General features: G+C 33.9%; 1 protein-coding gene across 4 annotated transcripts in view; it reads right to left on the bottom strand.

Annotated features, from left to right (window-relative positions):
- The window catches only part of ROBO2 (roundabout guidance receptor 2), a 586,782-nt gene that overhangs the window by 56,804 nt on the left and 503,927 nt on the right, over positions 1 to 26,051 (bottom strand). For all 4 annotated transcript variants that reach the window (XM_035015144.1, XM_035015145.1, XM_035015146.1 and 1 more), the window contains exons 15-18: positions 22,546 to 22,777; positions 18,868 to 18,992; positions 16,362 to 16,533; positions 6,635 to 6,817 (exon numbers count right to left, since the gene is read on the bottom strand). In XM_035015144.1, the coding sequence (XP_034871035.1) occupies positions 6,635 to 6,817; positions 16,362 to 16,533; positions 18,868 to 18,992; positions 22,546 to 22,777 (712 nt within the window). The remainder of the gene's footprint in view (positions 1 to 6,634; positions 6,818 to 16,361; positions 16,534 to 18,867; positions 18,993 to 22,545; positions 22,778 to 26,051) is intronic.

Raw genomic sequence — 26,051 nt, 5'->3', positions numbered from 1 at the left:
ACCCATCTGGATGGCTACTATGCAAGACACAATAAATAACAAGTGCTGGCAAGGATGTGGAGAAATGGGAACGCTGGTGCACTATTGGTGGGATATAAAATGGTACAGCCATAGTGGAAAACAGTTAACAGTATGGTGGTTCTTCAAAAATTAAAAATATAAAATTACCATATGATCCAGCAATTCCACTTCTGGTATATACACAAACGCATTGAAAGTTAGGTCTCAAAGAATTAAAGTAGCATTATTCACAATAGCTAAAACCTGGAAGCAATCCAAATGTCCATAAATGGATGAATGGATAAGAAAAAATGTTGTATACACATACAATTCAGCTATATGAAAGAAGAGAATTCTGACATATGCTAAACTTGAGGACATCATGCTAAGTGATATGTCAGTCACAAAAGGCCAGTACTGTGTGATTCCACTAATACGAGGTAGATGGAGCAGTCAAAATCATAGAGACAGAAAGTAGAATGGTGGTTTCCAGGGGCTGGAGAAGGGGGGAGATGGGCGCTATTGTTTACAGGGTATAAAATTTCAATTTAGAAGATGACAAGAGTCCTGGAGATGGATGGTGGTGATGATAGCACAACATTATGAATGTATTTAATGACACCAATCTGTGCACTTAGAAATAGTCAAGATAGTACATATTATGTTATGTGTATTTTAACACAATAGAAAACTGGGAAAAAATATCATCAGGGTTAATTTTCAGATGTGTTAGAGTATGGACACTATGCTAAGGTTCATATTTACCAATTAAGAATTAAATGTTGGGGGCGCCTGGGTGGCTCAGTTGGTTAAGCGACTGCCTTCGGCTCAGGTCATGATCCTGGAGTCCCGGGATCGAGTCCCGCATCGGGCTCCCTGCTCGGTGGGGAGTCTGCCTCTCCCTCTGACTCTCCCCCTCTCACGCTCTCTCTCTATCACTCTCTCTCTCAATAAATAAATAAAAATCTTAAAAAAAAAAAAGAATTAAATGTTGTGAGTAAAATAGGACATACCCAGTTCTATTTGTGTTCCAATCATCATTAAAATGTTTTCAAATCTTTCTAGACTGCTTTTGACAAAATATTCCATAAAGACACTTATCTTTGCACCAACTATACAAAGGCAAAAATGAATAGTACATTATGTAAATACATGACCAACTTAAAATGGTCCATAGACAGAATTTGGTATACATGAAAATTCTCCATTTTGTATGCTTCCATGACAAAAGAAAACCAAAAACCAAACTAATCAAACAAAAAACAACTCTTATCATAATAAGATTGATTTGTTGTCTTTGTAAAACAAGGGGAAAAAAAGATGAATATTCAAGTTTCCCTTTTACCCCACACTCCAAACTTTTAGATCTGTTCCATTTTGAAAAGCAGACCAAAAGTAACTGGGTCGTATTAGACCATGAGATGAAAAGTAGACTAGGGATAAGGACAAGCAATTAGAATGAGTAAAATAGAAGTCATATATGGTGTTTTGATTAGCATTTTCCCTCCCTCCCACCCTTCCTTCTTTCCTTCCTTCCTTCCTTCCTTCCTTCCTTCCTTCCTTCCTTCCTTCCTTCCTTCTTTCCTTCCTTTCTTCCTTCCTTCCTCTTTCTTTCAGTCTTTCTTTATGGGCAGTGAAAAAAAAAATTCCACGGCAAATTGAAAGCTGTTTGAGGTAGATTTCATTTCAAAGAAATGTTGAATTTTCTTGAATTTAAAAGCAAGAGGGATGGAAGGAGAAGTCGTTGGACAATTTTGCCCAAGTCATGATTTTTATGATCACAGTGTAATAACTTTGTACTTACCAGAGATAAATTTGAAAGAAGTGTGAATCTTTACCAGGAAGGAGTCCCTGCTAGTATCTAAAGTTAAGAACTTTCAGGGAACAACATATAGAAGTTTTTACCTAAAACTAACTGGATAGTGCTAAGGTATCTAAAAAGTTCTACAGATACCATAGCCTTAAGTGTTTTAGAATTGCATTAAATATTTTGAATTTCTTGCAATATTTATAAAGGATATGAGGTAAAGAGGTTTTGCAAGTTTCTATCATACAGAAAGTACCTCTACTATTATCTGACAGGATTAATCCTAATCTCATGCCTGTTAGAACTGAAGTGGAAAGGAAATAGAGCAATGTGGTAAACTGACATTTTGAGGTAAGGAAGGTTTCAGAGTGCCTATTTCTAGTAGGCCACATTTTCCTACTCCAAATGGAAACTTTAATGTTGCCAGCCAAGCCTCATTCCCTTTCCTGAAAAACTATTTCTCAAATATGAATGTAGATTAATCCTCTTTTAATAAGCATTAAGTCAGCCCAGATAATCAGAGTATAAAAATTCCATCAAATCTTTTAGTTGTCTTTGGATAGTTTTGTCAAATAATTTATATTTCACCAATGGTTTTTAAAGCCTATGGAAGAAGTGGTTAGTACTTCATAATTTGCTCACTCATTAAATTGTTTATATTTACCGAGTTTCATAGAATCTGTTATTCTCAGAGGTAATACTCATATACTATCACTCACCCCTTTACAAGTGAAAATATATATACTGTCATTACAAAGTTGACAAATGAAATTGGGAATAGAAAAGTGAACAACCTAAGTTTGAAAAGAGTTATGTAACCTCTGTGAGGATTAGAAAATGGATATACATGAACATGTATATTATATATATAATATAGTTACATAGTATCCTCATGAGAGCTCCATAATTTTTACCCAAACTTAGGTTGTTCATTTATTTATTCACAAACACTGTTATACATATGATCAAACATTTACTCTAGATTCAAAAATTACCTAATATTCTCTGTATTTTCTGCCCAAGCCTTTTTATAATTCATTTGATGTTACAACTCAGGTGGTGAATTATTCTAGCAGCCAGGAACCTCACATGTGGTGACAAGTAGACTGTTAGTGCTCAATGGAGAATAAGGTAAATAACGTTTGATGCTCAATGAAAGTATAAAATGATTTCACATAGAATATGAGATATAAGGACTTTGTCACAGCTGCCCTTCTTTGCACCATGTGCAAAGATGTGGCATGGGATTGTGTGTGAAGAATTTAAATAAAGGATAAACAGGAAAAAAAAATTGAATAAGAAGTTAGTGTGTAAACATTGCCATGGGGAAATCTCCACTATCTGCTGTGTAAAGAAGCAAAATAGGTTCAAGCCAAATTCTCCTCTAAAATCTTTTTAAAAAGATTTTATTTATTTACTTGAGAGAGAGCAAGCCAGAGAGAGAGCACGAGCAGGGGAGAGGGGCAGAGGCAGAGAGAGAAGCAGACTCCCCACTGAGAAGGAAGCCCAACGTGGGGTTCTGTCTCAGGATCCTGGGATCATGACCTGAGCCAAAGGCAGGCGCTTAACCGACTGAGCCACCCAGACACCCCCCAGATCATTTAAATATACGTTTGCATTTGATTCTTGATAGTTGTTTTTATAATGTAAGGTGTCATTCCACTAGTGTCTTATGATAAATATGTTAAATCCTCTGATATATAAGAAAAATATCAATACTAAGTAGCACACATTTTTTTTCCTCCTTCTAGACATTTCAAATATAATTTTCCACATGACAGAGAACCAAAGACTAGCTATAATAAAAATCAGTAAGTTTTTGCCTGCACAGGGTGAGTGGAAGGCATCTTGCAGAGAGTTAGAATCTCTAACCTGAAAGATATTTACATATCTTCCCACTAGTTAAAATCTTCCTTATTCTATCTCTATTGGTTAAGAAGAGACTTGGAATGAAGTAGGAAAAAGGGAGAGCTGAAATCAAATTTTACCTGCATTACAATTCTACTTAGAGTCAGTCAAGCTTTATTGAAATGCATGTATATATGTAAATTGCATCAGATATATATGTATATCTTAATATATGTAAATTGCATCAGCTGTTTAAGTATAATCTAAGATCAGAATTGGAGTTTGAAATAAATGAAGTGTCTTATGTTATAAAATTAATCTAAATACTTAACCTCAAAGTTCATTTTTTTGTTTATTTAGGAAAAAAAAGTACCAATGCTCTCATGAATTAATAGTTTGGACACCACATAGACATTATCATGCAGTGAAAAAGTGAAAATATTAGTCTTTTCACTTTGTGAGTAAAATCACTTCTCCATGCTTGTAAAATTTATAAAATTCCCACAGAATTTTTTATGAAAACCAAAATATATACAAATAGAGTATATTCTCTATAATTTTTATAACACAGTTCAAAGAAAGAAAAAAATAGCCCTGTATGAAATTTTTGTGCTCTTAAATGGATCATTAACTCATGCATGAAGTATCAGAAATTTAAGCCTATGATGTATACTCCACTAATCATACCTATTTAAAAATCCCCCCCTTTTAAAGTTGTATAAGCACAAGAACATGAAAATTTTAACAGGTGGAGGATAGGATAGATATGTAGGGAAATGTGTAAAAAATTTCACCAAGGCAGATATGCAATGCTAGGTACCTATGGTTTGGATTTTCATTTGCTTCTCACCTAGAAGACAACAGCAGCTGCTAGAAGGCAAATTATTAGTCGAAGGTGAATCCATTCTGAGAGTCAGCCATCTATCAATTAAGTATAAAGGTTTTGAAAAGCTGCTCTCTGGCTTGGCCTTATTCCAAAATATTTGAAGGGCATAGCACCTTCTGAGTTAGCAGTTCCTCTACAAGCAGATGGATATCAATCACAATGAGAAATGATAATAGGAAATGTACTATTCTTGTTAAGCTCAAAGACCAACAGATATTTTCAAATTTAATGCATAGGCTTTGCAAAGAACTGCCATTTAAAAAAAAGGAAAAGAAAAAGAAAAAAGAAGTCTGTCTGACATAATTTTACAAAAAGCATAAACCTACTAGTTATGAGAACTATGTTATTTATAGGAGTGAGAGAATGAATGTGGAGGATAAAAATGCAACACCTCAAATATGGGTATCTTAGAGTTTTGCATTGAAACCAGAGCAGTCAATCTTATATTATTTTCACTACAATCAAGTGAAGGGATGAACACAAACTAGCCCACGAATTAAATCAGCTCTTCCCTATGATTTACATGATTCATACATATGTCATAGAGATGAACTGTAACACAGCGACTGATTAAATGGATGGGTTGATGACAATGTCTACAAGGAATGAAGGTAGAGGACTGGACTGCAGAACAAGAAGGTACATTAAAGTATGAATGTTCAAGACATTGACACTAGTTATTGCCTAGCATCCCTTACTGGAAAGAATCCCTCAGTGATGTAGTGATACAGTAGTCAGATGACAAAGCACAAGGAAGAAGCCATCAGCAACCAATGAGACATGAGAAAGGCAGAATGATTGCAAGTCACAAAGCATGGAATCCCCTTTTCAATGGATACACTGTCCTGCTTTCTCCAGTCATGGAAATTTACTCTAATAGTAAATAATAACCTTCATTTTCATAAGATATGGACATGAGCCACAATGCTATAATAGAAAGATCACATTTGAATGCTGTCAGATAACAAGCAAGACAACCAAATGGGTGCTTTCCCTTTTATTTTACACTATTTAGACATCATCAGCGACTAAGAAGCCTGCAAGCCAGAGCAGCTTATAAGCTTAATAAACTATGAAGCTTCTGTCAAAATCAGTTATTAAGACATTTATAAACATTTAAACTGAAAGTTAAAACTAGAAATAGAAGATTGAATAAAATGCATCAAAAAATTCTGAAGTGTTTGTAGGATGATGTTAAATTAAAATTGTTCCCTTGTACATTTTAGAAAGTGTGAAATATTGCGAGACAACATATTTTTATGATTGTTGTTGTTAGAGGAAACACTTAAAATGAATTGCAATTAAAATTGGTATTGAACATAGCTTCAATACTGAGTTCATTCTTTAAATCACTGACTTGATAATTCCACTCCCTCTCTGCCTTGGAAATGTTTTGAAGACCACAATTTTTGACATCCTTGAAATTCTGTTTCAGATTCTAAGAAGAAAACATTTTTGCAAATAGCTAGAACATCTAGGATCTCCTTTTTTCTTCTTCTGCTTCTTTTTCTTTTCCTTTTTCTCCTTTCTAAAATGCTGATTGGTCACCTTGAAATAGATAGACTAGACTAGTAAATCAATTCATGCTTCATCAGTCTTATTAATTCTGATGAGATTTTTTTCCTTGTTTTTATTTGCCATCTGGGACATTTCCTATTGTAATCTGCATCTTGAAATACTAGAAGCTATATTTCAAATATTTTCTTCCTGAGCATGTTAGTAATGATCTTGCCTAAATCCACTTCTCAGATAATGGCTTCATGGCATACAGTCTGTGTGTGTGTGTGTGTGTGTGCGTTTTGAAGAACTAATTGAGAAAAAATGGTTACACATTTATCCGTGTGCACTCTTGTTAGGCTTCACTGGAGGTACAAGCAAAAACTTGCCTTATGGTCATAATGTGATACGGTGAGAAGAAATGCATTAAAGCATATTTATAATTGCATTTTACAGAGCAGGTGTTTACAACAAGCCAAAACATCCATTCATTCGTTCGTTCATTCACTCACTAATTATTCATTCCCATTCCCTCTCTTTCATCTCATCATGTTCCTAAAGACAGGAGATTTTCTTAGCTAGAAATAGTCTCTTACCAGCATAGTTACTGAGTCCCTTTCTCTTCTTTCTTCGCCAATACAACCAGATGCTAAAACCCATCAAAATTACCCAGCAGGCACCACCAATACCAGCTATAAAGGCTGGTTGCTTCACAACATCAGTGATTTGCTCAGTTATACTGTTATTGTTTTCGGTAATGACAACTTCATTACGTCCCCCTGTGGAAGAAATAATAGTTTTAGTCGACATTATTATGAAAGTAAACACAGGAATTCATACATAGTGTACCAAATTAGAAAATTCTTATGAAGGCAGGTAATATTTGTGCTCTGATCCCATCACAATTATTGATAAGCATATTTTATAAGTTTCAGAAGAAGCATATTTTATAAGTTCTCATATTTTATGAGTCTAAACTGTGATTAAGAACATGGCTTCCTTATGTTTTGGTTTACTATGAATAGATTCAGAACTGCTCCTTGATTTACTGCCTTATAAATAAGTACTAAAATAAGTGCTAGGGCGCAAAATAGCAGCAACTTCTCTTTAGTTAGGTAAATTATGCTTTAATATAGTCTTGTTAAAATAAAAAGAATAACTACAACATTCACAAAATTTGCAAATTGTATTTCCTCTATAGCACTGACTAAATTCAAATGTTCATGGTTTAAAAATATGTAATTTAATATTGTCCTTAATAGACTAACAAGGAGCTTATTTTGATCAAACACCCTTTAATTTTTTGGAATGTATTAAAACTACTGTATAAAACAATGACAATTATGTACTTCATAGAGATTAGTATCTATAATTAAAATATGTATATGTCACAAAAAGGAAAAACTCATATATTCCCTTAAAACTGAACTAATTTGAAAATCTGCTTGAAAGTTGAATTAAAAAGACAACTTTAATACTAAGTCTAAGGTTTATGTTACTAAAATACACATTTAAATCTGGACTAATATTACTCTAGAAATAGTCATGGTTTTGGTAGGTTAGACCTTTCAGAGATAATTAAGAAAATCTTAATCCACATTTTAAAATAGGTTAAAACTTACAGAATCATAGTATCACTGAAAAGCAAAGATTTAGGTGTCTATTTAAAAGATTAAGATATTTACACACTGGGAATTAAGTGATTTGTAATGTCAATAACATATCCTACTAATTCCTAATCAAAGACTTTAAAAATAAATTGAAATCAAAATATAAGTGGCAAATTTCAGCATATCACATCACATGTATGATGTTCATTGTTTTAGTTATCATGGCATTACAATATATTAGAAAGAACATGGTCTTTGAAGTTTTCTGTTTGGTTATCATCTCTGCCACTTACCAACTTAAATAAGCAATAACCTTATGTAGGGCACTTAATCTTTTCAAGTACCTGTTTCTCTTAGTTGGCAACAGTACTATTTCAAATAGTTGGGAGTATTATTTAAGATGATGTATGTAAAGAGGCTGATAAGAACACAGTAGTTTATGACACAAAATTATGACCCAGGTATGGGTAAGGGTTACTTTAAGAGCCACTCAGGGAACTTCAGGGATGTAAGTTGTAAACTGTCTAGATGTGAGAGTCTCAAGAACCACAGATGACTTGTTTGCCAGTTTCTCCTTTCTTCCAGGTCAAAAAATTAGCCAACATATCCCAGACTCACTTGTAGTTGAAGTGTAGCAAAGTGACTGAGTTATTGGATAATACTGCATAAGCATGTTATGCATACTACCTCTAGACCTGACCCATATACTACCGGGACAATACTTGACATTCTTCTCTCTTTCCTAATGTTAAATAGAAAGAAGGGATCTTTGGAGGATTCTGACCCCTGTAAGAGATGGCAGAGCTATTGATTGGAAGGATCAAAGTTCCCTACATAACTCTGTGGAGTAGAAACCCCAAGTTCCATTCTGCTAATCCATAATAGACTGAGCTATGAATAAGAAAAAAAAAACAAACACTTTTATTTTGTCTAGCCAATCAGTATATAGGCTTGTTTGTTATAGCTGTTAGCATTTTTCTTATACATACTTATATTCCATTTCTGAAATGTCTGTTGTGTTAAATTCCAGATGTAAAACCCAGATTCACTTATGTAATAAACCTGCTTAATTTTCCCAATCTATCTGTCCTTAGTTATTATATATATAAACATAAATAAAAATATTTTTAAAATGAACTCATATTTTCAATATGAGACATACACATAGCTGCTGATTTTTATAGCTATTAAGAATTACTAAAAAGAAAACAAACACATTATAGAACAAGGAGAAAAGAAAATTTGTCCTTCATTTGTGTAAAAGGTTCATAAAATATGATATTTTATATAGTTTAATATTTATGTTACCAAGGGTGTATTACTGTTTCTTATGCTGCTGGTATATTTGAAACAATGTTGTCAGTTGGGCTAATTAGAGCATAGACAAGGGATGTGTGTGACCTGTAATGCTCCATTGTTCTTGCAGACAAAAAATATAATGAAATGTAATGTCTTCCTCCCATTGGAGAGTAATGAAGAACAAAACTAATTTGTTGGACTAAAAATTAATTAGACACATCAGATTCAATTGTACCTATGACTGTGAAAGTTTGCAGCTGTTCCACATATTATTACCAACTATATAAGGTAAGCACTAAATGGCCAAATGATTAAAGAAACAATAGCTATATTATTAAGCAAGATTACTGAAAATTGTAAATCAAAGTAAATTTATTATATGGCATACTCTTTGATGCTTATTTATGTAAATGTATGTGGTTGCATTTCTCTGTGTGTAAGTGCAACAATATAGAAGAACTATGGACACTTTGATGTAAAGTCATCTTACCAGTGGAAAATACAAAGAACAATAATGCTTGTAAACCTGTGTATGGCTATTCATTTTATTTATATAATATTTTAATTAATATTCCCTTATTGGAACTTTCTGGAATGAAAATGAAAGTGAAAAGGAATAGATGAAACAGTACATAGTCTGGCATAAGACAAATCTAAAATTATCAGCCATGAATTACATCAAATGCCAATACATGATTTAATTAAAGCAAAGGGGAAATGAGGTAGAGCTTGAGTCAGTTCAAGTGCTGTTTCTAGTACTGAGCAGACAATAGAGAAAGCACAAATTGAAACAGAAAAAGGAGATTAGCCATCACTAAATCACTTTTCAACTAAGGAATAACAGCTGTGTGGATAAGGTTAGCAGACAAGATGTTAAGGTAGATGTGCAGGAGTAATTAAAGAAACAATTAAAGGCTTCTTTAGTACAACAATAGATATTAAAAAGAAATAAATCTCTTGAGTATAAATAGCCTTTTCTGTGTTGAATTGTGCTTGTGTGTGTGTGTGTGTGCGTGCACATGTGTGAGCATGCATTTATTCCAAGTGGTACAATTCTATTTGATCACATCTTGAATATTGCACATTCTAACTACACAAATCAGAGATAGAAATATCATTTATTAGATTATTTTTTTATTTCATACAAAATTTGGAAACAGTTGTATGATATACTAAAAAAATAAAAGGTAGTAATTATACAGTTGAAGACACTTAGTCTTTTTAAAATAATAGAAACTTAAGCAAAACTTTCTATTTGATTTAAAATACTCTAAGTTAGTTTTCCTTTTTTAAAATTACTATACAGTTGTTAAGTTCTTAATTGACATGACATGAGCTTGGTTAAATGGTATTCTTGTAATGTTTTACTTGCCTCCAAGTACAACAAATCCCCCAAATATTGTGAACAATACATAGTCACTACAAAAAAAGAAAAAAAAAAAACTTTTCCTTACTTGAGAATTATACTTCTTAATAAAAATAATAGAAAACACAGAAAAGAAAAATATAGATACTTGACAATCTGGGTTAGAAATATTCCATTTCATATATGTTATAGACAGTAAAAGAAAATTATAAAAACCCACAAAGCTTTGTTTACTTATCTAGGAGTTCTCACAGAAAACAATGCCCTTTAAATATGTTTCATAAACATTTTTAAGGGAAAAATTAATGGTTTACTTCTAAATAGCATAGTGTGTGTGTGTGTGTGTGTGTATCAGTTAAGTCCTTTTGGGTGTACCTGTATTTCTCTCTTATTACAATTTATTTTAGAAAATCTCAGAAGGGCAAGATTGTAGGTTCCCCTCAGGTTAAAAAATTAATTCCGTCTGTATGACTAATTAAGAAAGGGAAGGCAATTTAAAGAAAAGTTAATACTATAACTTTTTCTTTTTAATGCTTTTAATATATAAAAGAACAAAAACTTGGAGAATATAAAAAAATCAACAGTATGACTGAATGTTAAATCTCTTCATATACAATAAATATTTTGTAATAAGAAACAATTTCCCAGAAATTGGCAGTGTGCTCTGTGCACATCATTTCCAAAAACAAACAGAAATTAGTGGGACTGGCACATTCTATTGTATCAAAGTCTGGGTAAGTATTCTTAAAATATGCAAACTCTAGGAAGAATATTTAAAAATATATTAAAGATACTAATAAGCAAATAAGAGCAGGAAGAACTGAAGGTATTTGTTCCTTGAAAGAAGGGAAATGCACTAGGGGAAATCTGCACTTATGAGGCTTTCTTTTCCCCTTAAAGATTTCAAACCATACAGTGCTAAGCGCTAGAACCCAAACTGAAAACCTCAATTGTATTGCTATGAGGTGTCAGAGGATACAGTTCTGAAATGACAGAGTGACTGAAAATTTTCACTTGGAAGCCATGTGAAAGAGCCATGCGAAAGTGATGTTTCCAACTCTTTGTACGAATTCCCCCTCAATCATAAGATGAACTCTTAACTGTGCATGCAGAATGAAGATTCCAAGAAGCTGGTGAATATCAAAAGCCAGAAGGCTGAAAATGCTCAACAGACTTTTCAGCTGATGTTCACTGTAGAGAAAATTGTGTTTAAACCTTGAATTTCATCAAGTTGGGTTTTTAGCTTGATCAACATAGTAGGCTTTTCACTGAAGCCTCTTAAGGGCCATGACTTAGAAGTAAAGGTCAAACTGAGATTTTGCTCTGAGAAAAAGGTCAAAACATAAACAGTCCCATATTAACAAAGGTAAAATCCAAGTCCCCACAAAATCAAGATGATCAACTCCCTTTAGAATAAAACCCAACGTTCTTTAGAAGATCACAAAATTTTATGGTATGCATCTGCAATGTATAGTATATAGTAAAAAACTACTCAGCAAGCAAAAACAAGCAAAATAACAACAGCAAAAAAAGAAAGAAGAAAAAAAAAAAAAAGGAAGAGACAACCAAAGGTCAAGAGAAAAAGTAATCAATAGAAATAGACCATGAGATGACACAGATGTTGAAATTAGGAGAAAAGGACTTTAAAGTAGCTATTACAATAAATGAAACATGTAAAAGAAAACAAATGGAAATTCTAGAACAGAAAAGTATTATATAGAATTAATAATTCACTGGATACTTCCATTTCTGCCCATAAAGAAATAACAGGTATGGGACATGTAATCCTACCATAAATAAGTAGAAAAGTAGGCAAAATATGTAAAACAAAAGGGCAGGATTGTGGGAAAGGGAAAATAAACAAGGGAGATCTTACTATTTTCATAGCTTTCGATCTGAAGACAATACTAAAATGTGATGCAGTGAAGGGGAACCCAAACGTGGCTAAACAAAATTCCTGAGCTAAAGAGATAGAGGAACTCAGGGAGACTGAGGAGATTGAATTTATAGAACAGAATATCTGACAAAAAATGAGTGACATTTTGAGTAATATAAAATTTTTTTCTTAGTTTTTAATTTACTTAAAAGATAAAGATAACTAATGGTTTAAACAAAGCAAATAATAATAATACTTTAGTTTGTATATTGGTGTTTACTACATGTATAAGAGTAAAACTATAACAATAGCAAAAATATTGAGAGGAATGAAAATGGAATTATATTTTTTAAGGTCTTGATAGGCAAATCCTAGACTAATCATTATTAAAAAAAAAAGTTATACCTAAGAATCCAATAGTGGATATAAAATAGAATACAGAACACTACTTAATTCATCCAAAAGAAATTAGGAAAATAGGAACAAATTCAGATAGAAAATAAATAGCAAGATGGTAATTCTAAGTCCAAATGCATCACTAATTACATTGAAGTTATTGGTCTAAACATTCCAATTAAAAGGCAAAAATCGTCATATTGAATTTAAAACAGACTTAACATGCAATATAAATAATAGAAATGTACAATTTCTCTGTAAAAGGATGGAAACAACACAAACCATGAAAACACTTAAAATATAATGTAGCTATACTAATATTAGACAAAGTATATTTCAGGACAAAGAACCTTACTAGGTAATAAAGTGGGGATTCCATAATGATAAAGGTAAGTTCCTTAATAAGATATAATAATCTTAAGATGTATTCTTAAAATAAGTAGCAAAATATATGAAACAAAAACTTATAGATGGAAAGAACACCAAAATCTTTAATTATAATAAATTTCCAGACTCCTTTCTTACTAATTGACTGAATAAACAGGCAGATAATCAGTAAAGACCTGAACGATTCTCCAGAACAGAAAAATGTACATACTTTTCGAATGCACAAGGAACATTTCCTAAGACCAAATGTCGAGCCATAAAATAATTCTCCATATTTGAAAGACTAAATTCATACAATGTACATTTTCTAACCATAGTGGAATTAAATTATAAATCAGAAAGAAAAAGCTATTGTGAAATCCCAAAATATTTGGAAATGTAATAATACACTGCCAAACAACCTCTACAAAGAAAAAGAAATCCTTAGGTGAAGTGAAAAGTATTTTTAACATTGTGATAAATGGAAACATAACACCTCAAAATGTGTAAGATTCAGCTGAAGATGTGTCTAGTAAGAAATGTATAAGTTTACATTTCTGTATTAGAAAGGTCCAAATCATTGATATAAATTTCTATCTTAAGAAGCAACAACAAAAAAGAAAAAATAGCAGAAATTAATTAATTAGAAAACAAATAAACAAAACTAGCAAAGCCAAAAGTTTATAATTGAAAAGATTAAAAACACTGACAAATCCTTATCAAGATTGCTTGAAATTGAAGGGGTGGAGGGGCAAAAAAAGGGGGAGAAGAAAGAGAAGGAGAGAGGGAACACAAATTCTCATCATAAGAATAAAAGAGATGGGGGGGCGCCTGGGTGGTTCTGTTGGTTAAGTGTCTGCCTTCGGCTCAGGTCATGATCTCAGGGTCCTAGGATCAAGCCCTGCATCGGGCTCCCTGTTCAGCAGGGGTCTGTTTCTCCCACTCACTCTGCCCCCCCTGCTTGTGTTCTTGCTCTCAAATAAATAAAATCTTAAAAAAAGAATAAAAGAGATGACATTACTACACATCCTGAAACATTACAATTAAAGGGGATTATAAATAAGGAGATAATGCAAATATGCAAATAAGCATATAACAATAAATTCAACAACTTAGATCAGAACAATTCATTGATGGCAAAACCAAAAATCCATTTAACACAACCAACACAGGAATAATAACAATTCTAAATAAATGCAAATTCATAAATATAAACAGAATCCACAAAGAACACTATAAGCACAGATATTATAACTGATTCTAGAAAGAATTTAAGTAAGAAATAATAAAAGGCTCACAAAAACTCTTAGACTATAGCAGAGAATGGGATATTTCCCAACCCCTTTTACAAGGTTAGCCGTCTTGATTCTAAAACCTGACAATGACATTAGAAGAAAACTATTGATCAATATCCCACATGAAAATTGATGCAAAATTCTTTACCAGATGTTAGCAAGTTAGATCCAGTAATATCTGTAGAAAACATAGTACATTTTGATCAAGTGTGATTTATCCCAGGAATGTAAGGTTTATTCACCTTTTGATATGATTCAGTAGATTTTAACATAGTAACACAAATAAGAAGAAAGGAGACAGAATATTGTTCGAATACACCCTGAAAAAATACATCACAAGTATTAAAATAAATAAATGAGGGGAGTAAGGTCATAAGATGAAAAGGTAATATATAAAAGTAAGTTTATATATAATATAGAAAAGTAGAAAAGGAATTTTTTTTTTAAGATTTTATTTATTTATTTGACAGAGAGAGAGACACACAGTGAGAGAGGGAACACAAGCAGGGGGAGTGGGAGAGGGAGAAGCAGGCTTCCCGCGGAGCAGGGAGCCTGATGCGGGGCTCGATCCCAGGACCCTGGGATCATGACCCGAGCCGAAGGCAGACGCTTAACGACTGAGCCACCCAGGCGCCCCGAAAAGGAAATTTTATAGTTATAAAAATCAAATAGGGAAAAGTTTAATAAAACATGTACTGATACATTTAGGAAAATAAATAAGCCTCAACTCTCAAAACACATGCAATTACTTTAAGATAAATTATAGCCATAAGCATAAGAGCTAAAATTATAAAGCTGCTAGAAGAAAATCTAAGAAAATATCTTCACTATCTACAGATAGGACACAATTTCTTAGAAAGCACTAAACATGAAGAATTTAAAAAATTTAAAAATTTGCTAATCAAAAGACATTGTTAATAAAAGAAATAGGGAATCCATAGACCAGGAGAAAATATTTGCAATAAATAATATATGACAAAGATTTTGTATCCAGAATGTATCGGTTCTCCTATCCAGTAACAAGAGACAAACAACACAGTTTTAAAAAGGCAAAGATTTGGAAATTGTAAGAAAGAAAATATGTGAATGGCCAATAAAACACATGTAATGTTGTTCAACATCATTAGTCATCAAAGAAAACTGAAGTAAAAACAATAGTGAGGTACTCTTTCATACTTATTGGAATGACTAAAATTATGGACTGGCAACATCAAATGTTGACAATGGGGTAGAAAAACTGCAAGTCATATTCTTTGCTAGTGAAAGTATAAAATTATACAATAATATAAAACAGTGTTTACAGTTTCTTATAAACTATATCAACCCTATACCCCAAAATTCCACGTCTAGGTATTTCTCCAAAGGAAATAAAAACATATGTCCTCAAAAAGACTTACACAGGAATGTTCAAATTCCCTCAAGAGAAAAGCAGAGAAACAAAATAAGATATATTCACCCAATTGACTACTGCTCAGAAACAAAACATAAGAATTGCATGATACATACATGGGTAAATCTCAAAAACACTGTTTAGTGAAAGAAGCCAGACACAAAATATTATATTCTGTGTAATTCCATTTACATATATTTCAAGAACAGGCAAACAAAATCAATGCTAATAGGGAACAATTTTCTGTAATGATGATAGTAGATTTAATAGGGATTTCTTCTTCAGGATAATATATTTGGATTACAAAGTTTCTTTTGGCCTGTTTCTGATTAAATTTTGACATTTTTTCCTTGCTTAGAGGGTTTGAAACATAAAGCACTTTCTTCAGTAAGTGCCTCATTTCCTATTATATTTCAATGACATCAAAATTGCTAATGAAATTATTGATTAAAAATCATTTTCAAACCAACTTTCAGCATTTAAACACTTAGTGATTATAATTTAAAGAATTTTCTGGGGAACTTAAAAGCACAAGAAATTGCTAATTATTTTTATAAGAAACCCGAGTCAGTCAACCTATTTGCCTATATGATGAGTGCACCCTATCACTCATTGCTGCATATCCACTGTTAGGATACAGATTAAAAATATCATCTACCTTGTTACCAGTTGGCTAACTCTGAAGCCCAGGCCACAGAGACGTACCCACCAACGATTATACTCACCAATGATTATTGGTTGCGGCTCACTTTTTACTCCAACCCCTGCACTCGTGCTAGCTGCAACCTCCACCCGGTATTGAATACCTGGGAACAATCCACCAATTATCACAGATCGAATGGCTGCATCCACAGTTTTGTTGATATGGAATCGTGTTTCATTCCCCAGGCACCAGATCTATAGAAATGTAAATGAATAACAAAAGAATATAAAATTATCCTTTCTGTTAAATTGATGACATATTTTTTCAGTAGTGACCAATCTATTCTCTCGGCTTACAGAAGTATTTGTAAATGACATTTTCTAAAGCCTAATTTTTGCGGTTTATTTATCTATGTGTATGTGTGTGTGTATGTGTACATATTAAAGGAAGACTATTAAGGGAAGCTAAAACTATGCCATGTTCCTTTATATCTTACAATCAACACTGAATGCTTACAACACAGTGATTCCCTTAACACTTCTGGAAAGTGGTCCTTGGTTGCAAACGGTATTTGGGTATGGATTAAAACACATAAACTTCTCTGCTTAATTTATTTATCAAGGTTTATCATGCATATAATCTATTAAAATATGGTGATTATTAGTTGTAATATCCAAGTGATATTGGTGCACATCTAAGTAATTTATATTTTATTTAAGAAAATATTAACTTACCCAGAAGTAGTTAACAAGATTAATTGACCTAAGTTATAAGTATTGACTGAGATGAAATTAAAGCCAATATTTACACTGACAGTAATAAATCTCAATATTGATCAAAACATATGTACATATACACAGACACATGCATGAGAACAAACTGGTGGAAAGTCTTTAAAGACTGATGTGAAAGAACCCAGGCTTTGACTGCAAGTAAGAATCACATTTTAAGGCATACTTTGTCCTGAGATATGGAGATTTGTTACTGTCAAATGCATTATAAAAAGAATCCTACTGTGTACACATATTTGTATTCATAGTCTACAGTATTTTATAATCTACATGGAGATACGTAAGTGGGAACACACATGGTTTGTTTCTGAAACAGGTAAATTCCTGAAACATTTTATTTAAAGTAATTCCTGTGAATTGTATATTTCTTTTATTTACACAATGATATTTATGTTACTAATGTAGGAATATTTAGGCCTAACCAAAATATACACTTTGTTAGCAAAATAAGGCACTCTCATATGAGTGAGAAAGCTTACAACTTATGACAAAAATTACCATGTTATAATCAAAATCGGTATTTCAGTATATGGAAGTTTAGGAAATTTAGTTCCAAATGATACAAAAGTAAAATCCTAACCTCATTAAAACACACACACACACCAGAATAGATCATTCTTTGCTATTAAAACAACGTGCCCTAATCCTTGTAAAATTTATACATATACATATATAATATTTATGTGTAATTATGATACTGTAAAACACTTATTCTTATATTTCTTACAAATGTTTCTTTATAAAGTGATAGGAATAATTTTAGAGTAAGTGCTTGTACACATGGTTTCAGTAAGTTAATCATTCATTAGTTTAAGAAAATTCTATTTTGAATTTTGTTTTTTCTTAGAAATAACATAATTCAATCTGCAATATTTTCAGTGCAATATTCAGCTTCATTTTGCATACCAACTCTAAACTTTCAGGATGAGATGGGGCATTTAGCTTCTATTCTAATAGATCTATCTAGCATGTTAATTGTTAGGATTCCATATACATTTATTAATAGCAAAATCATGGTTTTGAATTTTTATAAGGTTTAATGAGGCGTTTTACTATCATATGTGGTCTAATCACATCACAGCTAATCAGAGTCTTATTTCCCAAAGTTAGACATCTTCTGTCTCTTAAACATCAAACGATGGCAGGAAAAGAATGGATCTATAATTTCTAAACAGCAACAAAATTATCATTTGAAAAATGAGATAATAAACTATTTTTTATAAGTTTTTTCATAATTTGGTTTTATAATGGCTCCCCTTTTTCAAGTGAAATATTTTACAAAACCTCAATAAGTTGACCAAAGCAGGACTTAAGAGTGAGAGCTGGTGCTGCCCACCCTCCTATCCCCACCCCTACTCTCTAAACCTTGGAAGCATCTTTTTATGAGACCACAGTTTAAAAACATCCCTGCTAAGGCCCATTACACAGAAATTTAATAACAATGATACAGGATGTTTCTGGAATGAAGGCTTCATTACCTACTCTGTACCCAATCTCTCTAAATCTCTGAGATTCTGGAATCACACTCTACAAAAACCCCATCAAAACCAAACCAAACCAAACCAAACCACTCCACTGTTAGGGTTTACTTGTCCAAGTGAGTTTTTGTTATCTGTGTCTTGGAGTTAGGTTCCAATCCCCTATGTATTTGTTTCTTTACTTGTCACACAAAGATAGAAAAATTACTCTACACTCAGACTCAAGAAGAGGGCTTCTGGAGATGAGCTTCATGCATGTGACACTGAGACTTCTCTGGGAAGCTTTTCTGTGAGCCTTGCTTCTTCACCCAGGCCCTACCTTGTATTCTTGGATGATTCCATTCTGATGATCCGGAGGAGGAGGATCCCAGGAAACACTAATACTTGTGCTATTGTGGCTTCCAACTGTTAACACAGTGACAGATTGTGGAGGGGCACTTGGGGCTACAGAGGAAGCAATTAGGATAAACACGAACTGTAAGTCTTGATGTGCATTAATACTGCTTATAGAATATGAATATAAAGACAAGAGGCAAGAGGTCTGGTTTCCAGTAGTTCCGAATTTGCATGTATTGTTCAACAGTGACAGTTTTTTTTTTTTTAAATGTCCTTTAAATATAATGGATAGATTTAAAGCAAACACAACAGCTGTGCTAATATGTGCTCGATAATAAATTTAACAGCTAACATTCTAATGAGTGCTTTCTGTATGTCTAGCACTGAGCTAAGTGTCATATTTAATGATGACATTAACCTCAAGAAGTTAAAACAACTCTTATCTCAGTTTTACAGAAAAGGAAACAGAAGACAACTGTAAGAGAGTTATCTAAGTCAAATATCAAGGCAGAATTTGAACCCAGGTATGTCTGGCTCTAGAACTTTGATCCATTTGACTCCACTAGGCAGGCTCTCTTTCTGAAAAAAAAAAAAAAAAAAAAACACTCCTATCAAAAGTATTCTGAGAGAATGTATTCCAAATTTTCATCAACCATTATCTCTGAGTGGTATCATTACTTATCTTTTTGTTTTGTTTTGTGTTTAATAAATAAAACCAGAAGCACAGCAATAAATTTCACCAACACAAGGAAAAAATCTTTTTCTTTCATATTGGGAAAAATAATTGACTTATACATTGACTCATAACTTAAGATTTAAAACTAATTTTATATTGATGGGGAAGAAACTCTGAAGTTATAAATGAAAATAGTTCATGTTGGGTCGAGTGTGAAATGGATAGATTTTAATTTCCTACAGTTCCCATCCTTTATGGTTTCTCCTATAACTAATTATAATCACACTGAGAAAAGATGAGTGAGAAAAAACTTCTGATTTTAGACTGTAGCATCTGCTCTCCAGTCTCTCTGAGAGCTGAAAAATACTAATTTTACAGGAAAATTTATCAATTCTCCTTAAATCTTTGAGTAAGAAAAACAAAATGAAATAACAGTTGAAACACAATTCAAAGAATTTTGTGGTACTAAAGGATTTTTATGTAAAAGGATCAATGCTTTCATAACTCTATAGAGTTTAGCCCTTGGAATATATGTACAATTGAATGGTAAAAGATATGTTAAAAGCCTATCAATTAAGTCTCGCATGTTTCATAAATTTGTCACTGAGGTATGCCCACACGTGCACTGAGATATAGGATATATACAGACACGTTAGCACAATATTGTTCTGTATTATTCCTCTATCTGATAATATTGCTACAAAATATGGCACGAAGACATAAATCTAACCACCTGTTCACCAGTTTTGTAGTTATTAAGTAGATTGCATTGAAAAATAACATTTGAAATCAGGTTTCCCATTTGCCTTGCTGCTGGCTTGGAGAGAATACCATGCCTGCTTCCTGACAGGTCAATTATTCCAGCGTTCAGCTTCTACCAATGTGAAGGAACCCGAACCACTGCTCATCATTCCCACACACAGCCCAGCTGGGCTCCATTTGTTACCTTCAGAAGGCCACATACACTGTAAAGGAACGCATACCAAATGGTGAGAGATGCCTAATCCAGAGGAAAAGTTTAACTGCAATGAAATTCATTTTTGGAAGTGTCCTTCAAATGTAGCATTCTATATTAAATTCACCCGCTCCGCTCATTAGTACGACAGATTTTTAACATAATGTAGAATTTAATGGTGGATGAAGATCTTATTATTAATTTTTAGTAATTTTTTTCTTTATATGTCCTGAAAGTTGATTAATGTCTTTAAAGATACGTACTTCTGTGCATGTCAGTGTATCACTGCATCAACCAGTGTGGACAGAACATTTTCACTGTGATGCTGATTATAAGATATGTGCAACTTAGAAGCTCTTTTGTCAAACACAGACATCTATGGTAGCACAGGTAACTTATACACATTTTCTTAAGATTGCTCTCATGTTGATTCATGAAATATGGCTATTTGCCAGGAGCTGTGTAAATAAAATTAGTCGAAAAGCAGAAAATGGGGGTGGGGGTTTATTACATTTGGCATCTGACTTTTTGTACTTTGATAATACCATTTATTATAAGCCTCTAGTTCAGTGAAGGAGACACTAGTACCAGGACTGGTTCAAATCTACATTAGGTTTATGTCCATCACTAGTTAACTTTAAAGTATCTGTGTGCAAGAAAGTTTCCAAATGGGGGAGGGGGAGAAAATGTCACTAGTAAGAATCCTATTGCAAAGGTGCAAGTGGCCGCCTGGTTTTTTTTTTTTTTTTTTTTAGATTTTATTTATTTATTTGAGAGAGAGAGAATGAGAGAGAGTACATGAGAGGGGGGAGGGGCAGAGGGAGAAGCAGACCCCCTGCCGAGCAGGGAGCCCGATGCGGGACTCGATCCCGGGACTCCAGGATCATGACCTGAGCCGAAGGCAGTCGCTTAACCGACTGAGCCACCCAGGCACCCCTGTAGGCCTATTTAGAAAACTAAATAAAAGATCAATGATTGCAGATAACGGCAATGAGTTTTGTAGCTAAAAACATCTAAGAAGTGTCAATGTTATTTACACACCTGTATTCCAGGCTATATGGTTAATGTTTATTGTATGTGCTGTATATTATTTTATGTTGACTGTAATTATTAACTAATTTTTTATTTTTATTTTTTTACCATTTTATTTTATTTATTTATTTATTTATTTATTTATTTATTTATTTATTTATTTGAGAGAATGAGATAGAGAGAGAGAGCACGAGAAGGGGGAGGGTCAGAGGGAGAAGCAAACTCCCCGCGGAGCAGGGAGCCCGATGCAGGACTGGATCCCAGGACTCCAGGACCATGACCTGAGACGAAGGCACTCGCTTAACCAACTGAGCCACCCAGGCGCCTTCTGATTAGAAATTATGAGTCAGACTGGCAGAGCCCACGGGGAAGGAGGCTTATAAAAGAGAATGTTATGCTTTACTACATCGAAAACAGGAAAGTGACAATGAACAGCTTGCATTCTTGAGTTTCCAGTAACTTGTCCTTATTTAATGAAGCCAAATGAACTCAATCCATGTTAAGAAAAAAAATATGGGAAAATATTGTAATCAAAGTCCAGTGTACTGGTAAAATTTGGAACAAATGTTTACTTAAGAAAAAGATCCCATTACTCGAATATCATTTTTTTTTAAAGTTCTCAGACTCTATGAGATTCTCGGAATAAAAAGAGAAAATGCCACTCCCTGAATTCACTTTTTATATTCTCTCTTGCTATTCCTCAAAGGTAGATGATAAACTAGAACTTCAACAGAAATTGTCTTGGGACACCTGGGTGGCTCAGTAGGTTAAGCGGCTGCCTGCAGCTTGGATCATGATCCCAGGGTCCCGGGATCGAGTCCTGCATTGGGTTCTTTGCTCAGCGGGGAGCCTGCTTCTCCCTCTGCCTGCCACTTCCCCTGGTTGTGCTCACTCTCTCTTCTCTCTCTGATTAAAAAGAAAAATAAAATTAAAAAAAGAAAAAGAAATTGCCTTCATTATGGTTTAAGTTGGCTTTTGTTAGAAATCTGAATACTGACCTTCTTCAGTAGTACGAACTATTTTAGATTCACTGTCCATTCCTTGGAACTCATTAAAATATGGTCGAACTTTAATTTCATAAGTCACCCCCTTTTTCAGGTTGACTAAGACAGCATTTCGCTCAGTTGGGACTTTGGCATCTAAATTCTGCCATGTTGATGTAGCCTGCAGGCCTGAAGTCTGACGATACATCACTCGGTAGCCTTGAATAAACTGGGGTTGGCGATCAACCTGAAAAACACAGCAAAAAGACTTTTGAAACCAAATGGAAATATTTTATTTTATTGTTATTTTTTAAAGATTTTATTTATTTATTTGAGAGAGAGGATGAGAGGAGAGAGAGAGCACATGACAGGGGGGAGGGTCAGAGGGAGAAGCAGACTCCCTGCTGAGCAGGGAGCCCGATGCAGGACTCGATCCCGGGACTCCAGGATCATGACCTGAGCCGAAGGCAGTCGCTTAACCAACTGAGCCACCCAGGCACCCCCCAAATGGAAATATTTTAGACATGACAATGAAACCACCCATCCTCATTTCTCTTGTCCCTATTTCAGTCTTCGTCATTATCATCTGTGTGATGCCATTGCTTTGTAATTCATCTCCCTGCTTCTAATTTCCAATTCCGTTTCTGAGTTCACATTATGATTTCCAAAATGAAGAGTGGGACAACTCTCTATCCTGCTTAAAACACTCCATAGTATCTAAGATGCTTACTTAATTCAAATTCCTTGAAATAGCACAAAGGCCTGACAGGCCTAGACCTGCCAATTTGTCTAGCTTCATTTCTCATCATCCTTTTCTTATATTCAACAGTTCCTATTTTTATGGTTGGATATGTAATGTGCTATTGCTCAGGAATTTCCATTCTTATCTTTTGTCCATTCATTAATACCTTCACTCACTCCAATCATTTTCTGAGTTCCTACTAATCAAGTTACTGGTCAAGTTACATTCATAACTAATATCCATAAACAAATGTTATGAATGACATGGACAAGGAGCTAAGGAAGACTGGAGGGGAGAGGAAGTTGACAGAATCAGGAAGGGGAGAAAGCATTTCCCTGAAAAAGAACAAGTCCTGAGATCTGCAAGGAATGTAGGGTTACTTATTCCAGAGGAAGAAGTGTAGAAACAGCCCATATAAAATTCATATGCCTGGAGGAAGTGTATGGGAAGATGAAGAGTTGTGAAGTTAGAGCACCTATCTTTTTTTTTTTTTAATTTTTTAATTCTTATGTTAATCCCCATACATTACATCATTAGTTTTAGATGTAGTGTTCCATGATTCATTGTTTGTGCATAACAGCCAGTGCTCCATGCAGAATGTGCCCTCCTCAATACCCATCACCAGGCTAATCCATCCTCCCACCCCCCTCCCCTCTAGAACCCTCAGTTTGTTTTTCAGAGTCCATCGTCTCTCATAGTTCGTCTACCCCTCCGATTTCCCCCCCTTCATTCTTCCCCTCCTGCTACCTTCTTCTTCTTTTTTTTTTTCTTAACATATATTGCATTATTTGTTTCAGAGGTATAGATCTGAGATTCAACAGTCTTGCACAATTCACAGCACTTACCTGAGCACATACCCTCCCCAGTGTCTATTACCCAGTCACCACCTCCCTCCCACCCCACCCCCCACTCCAGCAACCCTCAGTTTGTTTCCTGCGATTAAGAATTCCTCATATCAGTGAGGTCATATGATACATGTCTTTCTCTGTTTGACTTATTTCGGTTAGAGCACCTATCTTAAAGGCATTTGAAATGCTTATAACCACCAGCAAATATTAAAAAAAGACTTATTAATTTATCAGTTTCTGGCTCCTTCCAGAGTCCCACTACTGGCACAATTTCACAACTTTCTTGATCCTTTCATTCACTTAAAGGTACAGAAGATAAGCAGCTGCTTTTAATGAAAATCAGATTTTGAATCTGAACACTCATATCAGATAAAAATGTGAAAATGCTGTTTGTTCATTCATAATAATTACATGAAAAGTGAATATATAAAAAATGCAAGCTAAAAATAAAACATGTCCTTACACATTTATTGAACAGTCTCTATTGGCTTTTACCATTGTTTCATTTTCAGGGAGAAAAGGATTTTTAACTTTAAAAAATTTTTAAATGTCTTGTCCTTTTTCTAGAATTGCTTGATTTAAACAGTAACTATCACAGAAACTTCAATTAATTTTCCATATATTGTAGCTTAGTAGCCATATTCTAAGAAGCCTTTAACTTGACAAATTTCACTTTCAAATACAGTGTAAAATTTAATGGAGAAGAGATGGAAAAACCTCATTTCAGGAAGGTTGGGGAGAGAAGAAATAGAGGAGATGATGAAAATGGTTATTTCAACTTTTTAAAAATTCCTTATCCAACTGTTAACACACTATGAATAAAAGGTATTACCTCATATATTAACTTCTTTTTTAAGATTGATTTATTTATTTTAAGAGAGAGAGAGCGAGCACGCATCCATGAGTGGGGGCAGGGCCAGAGGAAGAAGAAGAAAGAAACCCCAAGCAGACTCTGCGGTGAGCATGGAGCCCCACTCGGGGCTTGATCCCACGACCCTGAGATCAAGACCGGAGCTGAAATCAAGAGCTGGACGCTCATCCGACTGAGCCACCCAGGCACCCCAGTCCCACGTATTAACCTCTAACATTTACTCTTTAGTTGCAGCATTTTAAAATTATTTTTGAGTGGGAGCAGGAAACTTAAAAACCCAGAACCTCAATCAAAAGACAGTGGAACAAAGGGACATTTTTCTATATTTAGAATGTCCAAGCTAGAGAGTCCATGAAGCCGGTGGGCCTGAGCATATGTGTTTCTATGTATAGCTCATTCCAGCTTCGCAGATGAGTCTTAATAACTAAGAATTCCTTCATCCACCTGACAGCATTCTTACCCTCAAAGATTCCCTGGAATTAGTGCTACACTTGTATGAGGTTCTGTCAAGAGAAAGTTCGCCCAGCTCTGATGACAAAGCTCATGATCTTTGAATTCTCATCCATGCTACCAGCTTGTGTTTGTACCAACACACGTAGTTTTTCAAATGCCGTTGTTCTGACATTACAAAGCAAGGCAACTCAAAAGCAAAAATTAAATTTATGAGAGCCAAAGAGAGATGCCTTTAATCAAAACTGTCAATGTTCAAAAATTCCTTGCAGCATATGTTAAAACAACATTGAGCTGGCATTTTATAAACTTCTCTGCATTCGCTTTAAGTTAATTTATATACTGAAAGAAAGACATAACTCACAATAATAGCTTGTTAATACTGAAAGAAGCAAGCTGTGTTTTTAAGAAGAACATTAAGCAGCTGTTTCCAGATGAAGAGAGTCTGTAAATCAGGGTAAATTGGTTTTATCCATGTTTGGTTTTCATTAATTAAGTGTTTTAGGGACCTTATGAAGCTAATGTTTACTACACAACATTGCCTTGCTCACTTCATTGTACACTGCTTTCAACCAGTATATTCTAATGGCCTACTTAATAACCAAATAGT

Source organism: Mirounga leonina, unplaced genomic scaffold, assembly GCF_011800145.1.
Source record: "Mirounga leonina isolate KUSES-001 unplaced genomic scaffold, KU_Mleo_1.0 Mir_169, whole genome shotgun sequence".
Lineage (NCBI taxonomy): Eukaryota > Metazoa > Chordata > Mammalia > Carnivora > Phocidae > Mirounga > Mirounga leonina.
The sequence above is the reverse complement of the archived record's forward strand: the minus strand, read 5'-3'. Positions and strand labels throughout refer to the sequence as shown.